At 25.5% G+C, this 12,962-nt stretch overlaps 1 protein-coding gene across 1 annotated transcript in view; it reads left to right on the forward strand.

The window, feature by feature from the left end:
• Positions 1-12,962, forward strand: part of LOC111619040 (glycine receptor subunit alphaZ1-like) — a 63,439-nt gene that overhangs the window by 36,507 nt on the left and 13,970 nt on the right. The window contains exons 2-3 of the mRNA XM_023360679.1: positions 7,465-7,562; positions 11,190-11,257. Coding sequence (XP_023216447.1) covers positions 7,465-7,562; positions 11,190-11,257 — 166 coding nt within the window. The remainder of the gene's footprint in view (positions 1-7,464; positions 7,563-11,189; positions 11,258-12,962) is intronic.

Below are 12,962 nucleotides of genomic sequence, written 5' to 3' on the forward strand. Positions count from 1 at the left end.
TCCGCCTCGTTGAGTTGGTTTCTTGTATATCACGACTCGATGTAGTGAATCAGGTTCGTCGGAAAGTACACCTCCACACTCAAATTGAATATATATATAGTTTATTTACAGTTGTACAAGTTATAAACGTAGCATATGTACAGGAAGATCATGCGTGGTGAATTCACGTGCCAGATTGGCGTCTGGAAACTAATACTCTTGGGAGAGACCTCAGTCAGCTTTCGGAGTCGGCTCAACTGCACGGTCGGTCCGGTCTCAGCACTAACCCGTCCCTGAGAAGATTAACAGAGGAGAACACTCTCTCTTTACGCTCAGCGGGCTTCCCAAGTGCCTGAGACTACCGTGTACCAGTCTCTTGCCCTTCTCTCCTTTCCTCTCGTTCGGCCCGCAATTTAAGGGTTTTTGGACGGGGACTTCCGACCAATCACAATCCCTTTTCTTTGCCCGAACAGCTTACACTCGGGTCCGCCGTCACCCGACGAGAGTGAAGCTTACACAAACGTCCGCCACTTGTTTACGTTCGTTCGTTTACAATATGGCAATTGTACTACCGTCTCACCGCAGGTGGGTCCAATTAACAAAGCCGTACCCCCTTTGTCCCCGCTGTGCTAAAAGGTTACTACTTTACAGACTTCTTAAAAAGTAAAAATGTTAATAATATATTTAAATTCAAAACAACATACATATTATTTTTCAGATACGATGAACGTAAACAATTACAGTAATAAAAAAAATTCACTGCTAAATATTTATCTTGATATATTGAGCTGCAATTTGAAAATAAATGTAGACATAAATTTCCACAGTCTGTATGTCCTGCCTTAATCTCGAGAACGAAGTTAAATATATGAAAATCGAGACCAGATATGGAAAGCTTCGGTGTTATAAACTATATACTACATATTTGTTATTTCAATTCAAAAATTTTCCCCTGAAAGGAGTTAGATAGATGATTAGCACGACTCTATTGCTAGCAGGAAAAGTATGATGTACAGGAGCAAGACACTATTGAAATCGAGAGCATATATTTTAAATTAAAAATATGATTAAAATATGCAGCCCAACATTATGACGACGTTTATGTTATTTTTTTGCTATTATCTTTATTGTTTTCTTAGAGGGGGACCACTTTTCATTAGACATTTCTTTGTAATCTGAATAAAGAATAAAGACTTTCTCTTCATCACTTGAAATAAAATAAGGTAAAACTCTTTATTCTTTATTAGTATTGAGAGAATCTTTGTGTTTTTTAGATTCGCAAAGAATTTTCTGCGTAATTTCATAAAAGCAATTTAAATATTACTTATAAAAACTTTCAACATATACTTTTATAATATATATTTTACAATATTAAATTCCTTTAAAAACACAAGATTTTTTATTATAAACGTAACACGATGATTTCAATTGTAAAACTTAATCATGAAATTTCGAGTCAAAACTATTAAAAAAGAATCTTGTTACATAATTTATTTTAATAAACATGTAGTAAATTTAAATATTTGAATATTTAATGCATGTAAAATATAAATGAAAAACTGGAAAAATTGTTTACTTTTTCATTAAAATATTATACAACAATTCGTATCGAATTCTAAAATATATATATATTTAAAATAACAAAGTTTTTTTGTTGGAAAAAATAAATAATAAAAATAAGAAATATAGTATATTTATTTTTATCTGAATTATTTTTCTTTAAGCATATGAAATATTACGTTTACTTATTGAATATAATATATCACGCTCTCTAATTCTTTGTTATGGATGGATATTGAATATAGTTCATATTTTACGCTGAATTTTTTAAAAAATTTCAATAAACAGAGTATAAATTATATTGCGTAACATGTTATAGTAGAATAAAAATGATTTTTAATGTATATAAAAGCATATTATAATCGAAGGGGGGTCATATCATTCTTAACTCTCCTTTTTCCAAATACATTTGATCCAAAAGTGCCTACAGGGAGAGGCCAAAAAGACAATTGTTCCTCCTGAGAATTGTTTTTATTGTTTAGTCTTTCTTGTCTTTCTTCCAATAACAATTTTATAAAGCAACATCGTTCCCAGCGGATGAGTGAATTAAACCACTAAATATTGGTTGCGGGTTCTCGCATCACCAATGGATTAGCCACGTGAACTTTCCAGGGTTTTTCACGTGTTTAACACCTAAATAGGAGCCAGTTTACCATAGAAAGTCTTCAAAAGAAACACCCCCTCGTTAGCATTATCACATACAAATAAATAAAATATAAAGTTACGTCTGAAGAGTAAATTTATTTTAACAATTGGAACAATGAAGCAACTATTTTGCACCCCTCTAGTTCTCGTTTTAAACCTATATTAGTTCTAAGTTTATACACAGTAGTTGGAATTTTTAAAATTGCAAACCTATACATTTCAAGATTCGGAGTTCGAACGATGCTTCTCCGTTCGAACTGAATGCTCAGTGAAAAAAAATGCTGTATTTATGAGTCTGATGTGGGGTTTCTAAATTAAATAATTCCATTGTTATTGATAAATATACGAGCAATTATTTATTATCATATTCGGTCTCGATTTTCATGTATCTAACTTCATTATGGAGATTAATAAAGGACAGACAGACGAAAGATAGTGGGAATGTAAAGGTCTGCAATTTGGAAATTGCAGCCCAATGAACACTTTATAAGTCATCCACTTTTTCATCTATTTAATGTTTAAAAAAATAGAGAAATATTCTTAAATTTTAAACCGAAATACGATTTTATAATTNTATCTTCGACAAACGTGGACCGATAATCGGATGAGAAGCCCTAATTTAACGAGGCCCTTAGATTTAAATGATCCAAATTTAGTTAAGAAAGTATGGAGGCCTGATGTATATTTTCCAAATGCTAAATATGGAGAATTTCAATATGTTACGGTACCAAATGTATTAGTTCGAATCAATCCAGATGGGAAAATCTTGTATATGTTAAGGTGCACATTATCATTTCTTTTTCCTATAAGAATTCTAAGCTTAAAATAAATTATAAAGTTCAGAAAAGCTTTTTAAAAACTTTAAATTTATAAATCATTTTTATAATTTACGTAGTATTTTATAGCACGGAGTATTAAAATATTTTAAAAAATTACAATGTATGATAAATACATAGCGAAGCCCAAAAGTCAGTTAACGATTGTAAAGACTCAATTAAATTACTTTGTATAATAATTATATTAACCGTATTTTGTATGACAATTAGTTAACTGATTTTTGGACCACCCTTGTCAGCATTGGTCAAAAGTCAGTTAACTTCGTTCTGTTTTGTATATACAAAAATACGAATCGTAAATTGTTTAGAACAATGTATTTTTATGTTACGAAAATACATTAGGTGATTATATAGATATACAATTGAATTAATTGTAGTTTTACTTAAGGATAATTTAGTTAATTAAATTAATTAACTGACTTTTGAACCACCCTGTATAATTATTATATATTTATAAAGCTTGTATGAAAATCTAAATGCAAATCTTAACTTACAAATATAGAGTTGTTTTTCCTAGGATGATAAAATAAATAATAATTAATAAAATATTTTGAAGTAAATGACTATAAACCAGAGAATACCATTAAAATTTAATGAATTTTAAATATATTATTGAGAAATATTGAAAATTTTGTAATTAAAACCCACGTAAATTTTATGGAATAACATTCGAGTTTAAGGCTGATTGGTTTAATTGGCTAAAGTGAAATCTCATGCATATAATAAATATTTATATAACGTTATATGTTGAGCGTATATGTGTACATTATAACAAACTCACAATACATAAACAAACAATTCTCTAAATACACACAAAACGAATGTGAATGCAGAAATACGAACCTATACTAATTTTCTGTACTGATTTAATACGATTTTGTGTAAATAAAACGGAAGTATTTTGTAAGTTTATAGATTAGTAAACAGTTTCTGGGCTATTTTAAAGAGTAAAATATATCCGTCAAAGAATATTTAAACCCTGTTATAAATATTTAAGCGATTTTTAAATTTTTCTGCATTTTCCTCTATATAAATATATTTTAAAAAAAAGATAAATTTTTGAATAATTTGAAAATATTTACTTAAAATATATAAGAAAAAAAGTCGATGACCTTTGACATATTTAAAGATATTACCTTTTTTATATTTGATTGTATTAAAGTTTATTAAATTTATAAGAAGTGATGATAAAAATTCTTTTATCAACTGAAAAATATTAAGATTAATGGCTTTATACTTCAAATTCTTTATTTTAAATAGAATTTTCTTTTAAATTTTAATATATATATTAGATGTAGTTAGGGATTTGATTATACAGACAGATAGATAGGTAGGCAACAATTAGGAACGTGTAGATAAGTATCAGTACATAGGTGGGAAATAGGTAGGAAAATATAGACTAGAGTCAGTAGGTAGGTGAACAATAAGTATTAAAATAGATTGTATCGGTAGGTAGGTAGTTAGATAAATATAGTTATAAAGGCAGGTAGTAAATATAATTAGATAGAGAGAATAGGTGAGGAAGTAGATTATAAATATAGGTATACTATAGGTATTGAAAATTAACATATCTATCAACAAACATTTAAAAATAAAATATATATATTTGAATACAAATTGAATACAACACACATAGCTTTAGAATTAAGTAAATATAAAAAAATCTATTTTTAAAATATAGTAAGTTCTTAAAATTCATTTGTTCTTTTTTCATTTTATTTTATTATTTTGAAAGAAAACAGATAAACTAATATAAAAAGAAATGATTGAAAATTGACATCTGGAAGTGATTCATTGAAAAATTTAATTATTATTATTATTTTTTACTTATTCTGTAAAAAAATAATAATAATAATAAAAGAAATAAATAGAACTAAAAGAAATCAATATTTTTCTTAACAATTTATTCGATAATCTTTGTTTGGAACTTGGGATTAAATAAATAAGATTAGATATATGTAGTTAATAGCTTTGTTTTTTTTTTGTTTATAATTCGGACGAGTAAATAAATCTCATTATCGTTTTATGGAAGTTGAAACAAACGAAGAAAAAATTCTGATGATAACGACGTGACATCGTTCTTTAAACATTCTAAATACTCCGATTTCCTGTCATTAATGATTGTTTTTTACGTATTTGTAAATGCTATTTTTATTCTCTAATAATTTATAAATTTAAATAAAATAGTAAATATATATATACATATGTTCTGTGACCTTGTATGCTTTCTTTTTTCTATATATATGAATAAATAAGAAAGAAATAAAAATAACACTTTATCTGTATCTGTTAGCTATACACCTGTATCTTAAATCTGTGTACGTATACACATAAGTGTACAGGTTTCTAGTGTATATACCTGTTTGTTTGTATGTTTATCCTATACACATACAGCTTTCTAAAGCTTTCCATTTCTAGTTTTTACTTAAATGAAAGTTTCTAAACTGATTTTTTAAACGTTCTTAAAATATATATCTTTGTTAACTAACTTTTGGACCATGCTGTATGTACAGTACATTCTATATTTTTCAACAGAACAAATGTATAAATTGTATAAATAAGTAGTTTTTATTTAATAATATTCGAGTTTAGTAAAAATAAATATGAATTATTAAAGAATAAACTTCGTATGATTGATGATGATGGCATCTGTTATGGTCATCATCGTTGTCTTGGTAATTGTCTAATATAATATTCTTAATAAACAGAAAATTACTGTTGAAAGTAAATTACTGTATATAAAATTATGATTAATATAAAGAAGAATAGAAATTTCAGTAATTAAGATAATAAATTTTAAAATTTTTGAAATAAATGATGTAAAATTAGACAAGTAAATTCTCATCAGATATTAAATTTTATTTTATTATAAAAATTAATTTATACAAGTTTAAATGTTATTAATGTTTCTAATTAAATATAATTAGTTGTTTTATTGTAATAAAGGAAAAATGATGATATATTCGAAGTGATATTTTTATGATCATCACAATCAGTAATTAGTTATAAATTATTTAATAATTTAAATTATAATAAAAAATATAATAGTGTTTTGTTTTTTTTAATTTTAAAACTTATAAAATAAGATATACAATTGAATTAATTGTAGTTTTACTTAAGGATAATTTAGTTAATTAAATTAATTAACTGACTTTTGAACCACCCTGTATAATTATTATATATTTATAAAGCTTGTATGAAAATCTAAATGCAAATCTTAACTTACAAATATAGAGTTGTTTTTCCTAGGATGATAAAATAAATAATAATTAATAAAATATTTTGAAGTAANAAAATCATCATATTATATTATGAATTTTAAATGTTTAAATAAATAAATTATTATTAAATATAAAATTTATTATTCATTATAAGTAATAATTAGTCATGATTTTATTATTATTTTTAATATAAAAATTTATATTATGCTTAAGAATTTTATTATTTAAAATATTTTTAAAAATACACATTAATAAATAGGATAATTATGTGTAAAAATTAGTTTATAATAATAATTATTATTTTCTAGAATTATTTATTTACAAATTTCTATGAAAGGTCATGATGATCGCTGACAAAGGTTACAGAATATATTAATGGGCTTTATAAAATGTAGAAACAGAGATGTATATGGACATTATATAGTCCCCTCGAGTACCATTAGGTCATTATTAACTCAAATTTTAACATAGATACGTCAGTTTTATGTTTTTATAACTAATTGGCATGTCATTAAAGATACTACTAGACTATTTTTTATGTCATCTGATGTCCTAGATCTTTCCTTTGGTATAAAACTTGTTTAGGGAGAGATTCCATTTGCTCTTGCAAGAAGACCAAGGCATTTAAGCTATTTTTCCATTATTGTTTTTCTAATATTTTCTTTTATCTAGCAGACATCATAATCTTTTATCTGATAACTTTATTTGAGATGTGATAGTAGAAAGAGCTTTGTAAAAACATATGTAACATTTCATCTAGAATGTCGAAATATAATAGTTCTCGAGGAGACTATGTAATGTCCTTATACATCTCTATTTCTACAGTTTATACTAATAGAGCCTATGAATATATTCCTTAACCTTTGTCAGAGATTATACATATACCTTTCATAGAAATTAGTAAATAAATATTCTGAAGAATAATTATTAGTCTAAGTTATTCACATCTGCAGATACAGTCGAACCTTTAATAACGACCACCTCTAAACAGTTGAAAAGTTCTTTTCTTTTTGGAATAAAAATGTACACGGATTAACCTCTAAACAAAGGACACTTTTTATGTTCTTCACAGGTTTGACTGTATAAAGTTCAAACGACTAGAAAATGCAGAGAATATAAGACAAATGTATTAAAATAAAAATATTATATATATGTATATATAATTGTAATTATTATTTAAGTTAATAAAATATATAATTTTTTAAAAATATTTATTTTAAAAGTATATATCAAGCTACTTTAGCTGATGATAGCGACCTTCAAGTTTTGGATACGTTATTGGAGAACTATGACAGAAGAATTACCCCTAATCATCATCTCAGTATGTACTTTATACGTTTATTAATCAATTATAAAGTATAAATTATGTATAATTTAATTGTATTTAGTATTATTATGTTTATACGAAGTATTCTTCAACGTTCAGCCATACATAATTTATTCAATTTGAATTATTTTCAGGTGAAAAGATAAATGAAATAAGCTTATTTCCTATATTATTTTAATATTTATAAATTTAAATATTTGAAAAAAATGTTTTATAAAACAGTCAATAAAATAAAAATTATTCTGTTTAAAATATTTTTAAGCATTTAAAAAAGTAAATCTAGAAAAATAATCCCGAGTAATTTAAATATTTATTTTTCGCTTTTTTACTTCTTATTTAAATAATTTTTCAGAGAAAAATAATAATAAACAGTGAATATTTACGCTATTTATTATATTTTTATTTAATGTTCATTTAAATTTTACGGTAAAAATAATCTGTTAATTAGACAATTTAATAACTTAAATTTTGAAATAATGAATTTTTAAATTGTAATTTATATATATATATATATTTGTTTAATTTATATTTTTAAAATATAATTACTGCTGTACTCAGTTTTGTTATTTCAATGTGGTTTTGTTGCTTTGCACTTGTTAGAAAAATTATTTAGAGGAAAGTGTTAGAAGTTGAAAGGTTATTTTCGAAACAAACTTTGTTCGTATTAGATTGTAGAATATATATTTTAGGAAGATTTTGTATTAATTTTATCGTTTATCTGCTATTAATTAATTAAAATACATTTCTACGACGATTTCTTTAAAACATTATCNGTGATCGTCTTTTTTAGATCATACTCCTACGACCGTCTTCTTAAAACATGAGCCTACTCTAGTACATCTACGAATTTCCTCTAGGATAAAATCATTTGTTAAGATAATCCTACGAGAATTTTCGCTATAACTCGACACTATTTGTTAACATATTTTTATTAATATTTTCTGCAATTTCTCAATATAAATTTATAAACCCAAGCATTTCTCTTTATATATATTTTAGAGATTCGATCTAATTAATTAAACCAGAGATTTCAGTCAGCAATGTTTTAAAAATGATAAAAATGTGAAATTAAAAATAATTACGTTATAATATCGTATGAAGAATAATAATGAGAAGAGAAAATTACATTAAAAATGCAATTATTTTTTACTTTACATTTCGAAAATATTAAATATCGATTGAGATAAATATTCAGAACAGATTTAACATATTTTTAAAATTTAAATTAAGTAAATTTAGCGAAAAAATTCTGATAAAATAAACATTGGAAGTAGTGTGTTTACTTTATTGCATAAAATGATATAATAAACATGCTTATTATTTTACGACTGTAACTTGCTGATTTGAATTTTTTTAATCAGAAAATTAATACAAAAATGTATATTGTACAGAATAAAATAATTTAATACAATAAATAAATAATTAATTAATTTAAAAGATGATTAAATATTGCAGCAGGCATTACAACGATTTACAATTTTATTCTATAATTTATTATATTTATTATTTATGCCATTTCATTTAACGAATTAGCCAAGTACAGTACATATAAGGTATTTGTAAAGAAGAAAAAAAGCCGGAATTAATAAAGAAGTTATGAAATAAAACTATGAAGACGAAGCAGGACAAGAATGTTAAATATGTTTCATATATATTCAATTAACACTACAAGAGAATTGATTAAAGAAATAAAAATAAACGGAGATAATACTACTTGATTGTTTTCAGTAGTTGTCATTTATACAATAGCTCAAATAGCCAATTTCTTTTAATCCTGCCGAGATTTTCACATGCCATTTTTTCGATCTCTTCGAGGACCACTCACGTTCTCTTTATATTATACTCAATTTAACTTCCTTGTTTTTTTCTCTGACATTTATTCTATTCAATAGCTATTCATTATATCTAAAACGAAATTTTTATTAAACTTAATAGAGTAATTTTAGAAAGAGAAAATAATTATTTCTGAGAAGTTATGAACTTTAGCAATTTTTAATCAAATATGGAATAAAAATTAAAATATTTTATAAAGAAAATTATTTATTATGCTGGGCAGAAATTTTGTCACAACGCTCTCAATTTTTTTAGTAGTGTTTTGCCCCTGTACATCATACTTTTCCTGTTAACAGTGTAGTCATGCCGGTCAAATATATAACTCCATTCAAGAGAAAACTTTTAAATTGAAATGCCACTTAAATTTTTAGGAGTTTTTAAAAAAAATTATCTTATTTATCATCTTCTAAAATCGTTGAATCTAACAAGAACTCTTTTTATATTGAAAGTTTTAGTTGATCATCATCATCATCATCATCCCGTTTCAAGTGTTGAAACAGGAGAAAGAGTTGTTGCTAAAGTAAATCAGTAAGAGTCAATGCTCTTCTTCCTGCTTCAAAGCTATTGAAATTAGATAATGATGATAAAGTATAGCATTTTTAAAGATATGTATATTATAAAAATGACGTATTATTAAATCTCAAAAGAAAAGTATTTATTAAACCAGTTCATCTTCGTGTTTTAAAATATGCAGCAGTAATATGGAATATGACAAATACTTAACTGAAAAATAGATAAAGACAAAGAAGAATGGTACGATCAATGATGGGGTTAACACTTAAAGACAGAAAGAAGAATACATGGATGAGAGGTCAAGGAAAGGTAAAAGGTTGGTAGTCCCGATCAGGGTTGGTCATGTTAGAAGAAAACATGAGAATAGCTTGGATAAGATTGTTCTGGATTGTAAAATAAAGAGAAAAAGAAAACAGGAGATGAGGATGCTAAATTAGAAAATTTGTAAGAAAAGAATGGAAGAATAATACTACGAGATGAATAAAATATCTTAGGATAGAAGCAGTCTAATGAATTAATGATATATAATTATGTATTGTAAATTTTTAACTTTTTTTCCTCATTTCAACGCTCTGTTAGAACGAGAGGAAGATGATAATGATGATAAAAGTTAAATAATTACGTCATATTGACAATCGATTCAATAAGAAAATGTTAAATTTAATGGCAATATCTTAATGATTCTTTCGAGATTAATAATATTTAATTAATGTATTGATGCGAAAAGTTCAAGTTAATTAATTATAAAATATGTCGTTAAATGATTTCATTAATTTACGTTCATTTTGGATATGATTTTTAAGACAATTCAGTTGTGATACACACGTGTTCGAAACTTAAAGACGGAAGACTTGAGAGAACTGTAGATGAATGCAAACAAATATGGCAAGAACTGTATTATTCGATGTATAACATAGGATAACACACTGTAACTTGTAAGATTTTATAAACAAAGCAATAAAAGTAAGTCTTTGATGAAGACGTCGTATACAGCTATTGGATATGGGTGGAGAATGAATGGAAAGTGCTTACTAATGCCAGTTTGAGAGACTTATCAGCATGGAATTTATACAGCATACCTCAAACTGTGATGCAGCACTCACAACCTCATGGCAGGCTCGTCATTAAGTGACTTTTTTGTGTTTAGCTACCACCGCCAGCGATTGTGTTCGTCCTTAAGTTTTGGACACGTGTATAAAATGAAGTAACTACTTACTTATTCTCTTTAAATAAATATGTATTTCCTATTAATTATTAATTTTTATATTCTTTTAGAAAAACCTACAAAAGTTTTATGTGAAATGTATATCAGAAGTCTTGGAGCTGTTAGCCCAGCTACAATGGTATAATATTAGATAATTTCTTGTTTATTTAATTAATAAATGTCTTTTAAATATAATTGTATTAAAAATCTTGATTAATAAATCTAAACAATATATATAGTTTTTAAAATATTGTATATGTAGCGATAAGTTGTCATGAGATCCATATTCAACACTATACAGACCCCATAACTTATTTCGCATACCTTAATCCTCACCTTAACCCATATCTTTTTNTTGTCTTTTTTCTGTGTAAATTTATATAAAAGGGATGACTCCGTTCTCGAGATTAAGGAAGAAGAGACAGACAGGCGGACGAATAAATAAATGTTCTTAAAAGTGGTGACTCTTAGATTTAAAAAGAAAATATTAGCCTGTTGATTTAATTATATATAAAACGCTTATTTTAAAGTAAAAGGGTGTTAATTTTTACACATGACTGGAAATTTTGTTTGTTAAATCTAGCTTTTATTAAAAATTTCTAAGATTTTTTTATAGTTTTAATGTGTTTAGATTTCCCAAGTAGCTATAGTATCATACTATATCGAACATTTAACCTAATATTATTGTATATATAGTTTTTAAAATATTGTATATGTAGCGATAAGTTGTCATGAGATCCATATTCAACACTATACAGACCCCATAACTTATTTCGCATACCTTAATCCTCACCTTAACCCATATCTTTTTTATTACTGCCCAATAAAGCGGAACAAACCAAGGTATAGTTTTCCATTCCTTACTTATAATCTTGTAAAGAGACTATGTAAAATTAGGCTAAAATAAAATCGCTTTAATCCATATGAAAAATTGCCTATGATGTCAGTATGTTACCTTCTTTTCCGTGTATTTTCCAAGTACATAATATAGAAAAAAATATATTACTTTTCGTAGCTTACAATATTATAGTGTCTTGCGTTAATTAATCAATAATCAATTAATCATTCAATTGAACACATTATAAATAATCCCTTAATAATGGCCATCTCTAAATAGAGACCATTTCTTTAGCAATAAAACCTTCAGCAACCTTTTTGGAACAAAAGTACATAGAAAATAACCTGCAAATAGCGGCCATCCAGTTTATAAATTTCTGTTATTGTCCGTTGTTCAGAGGTATGACTGTATATATATATAAAGCAGAAAATAATAAACTTTTTATTGACAATTTATGTAACTCTTTGAGTGTGTTTACTGCATTAATTTTTATTTTATTAAAACAAAGTATAAAATGGCATTCTTTATAAGCTTAAAAATAATAAATAAAATTAAAAAATAAAAGTTTTTAGAACAAACACTTAATAATAAATCAATATTTTTTTAATATTAAACTACATAATTTACGTTTCATTTCGATAAATATCGTTTATAAAGTAGCCATTAAGAGTAAAGATTAAAAAAGCAAATAATTTAAAAATAATAATTAATTGCAGCTATTATTTACTTAAAAATGACATTTTTTTCCTTAAGATTTTATGGAGAGATTTTGATAATAAATAGATAACCTTTCCGAAATTGTACACCATAACAAGATGAAGCTTATAATTTCTCTTTCAATTATTATTATTATTTTTTTATGTGAAAAGAAATGAGTAACTTTCACTGTTATTTAAAAATAAAATTTAAAAAAAAAAACATGAAATGAGCTGTTTATACAGAATGATTCGATCCAAGATAATCACTCAAATAGCTCTTCACCTTCTATTTTTTGATTGCGTTTTAA

The sequence above is a fragment of the Centruroides sculpturatus genome, unplaced genomic scaffold (genome assembly GCF_000671375.1).
Source record: "Centruroides sculpturatus isolate CEXI.00-Female unplaced genomic scaffold, Cexi_2.0 scaffold97, whole genome shotgun sequence".
Classification (NCBI taxonomy): Eukaryota; Metazoa; Arthropoda; class Arachnida; order Scorpiones; family Buthidae; genus Centruroides; species Centruroides sculpturatus.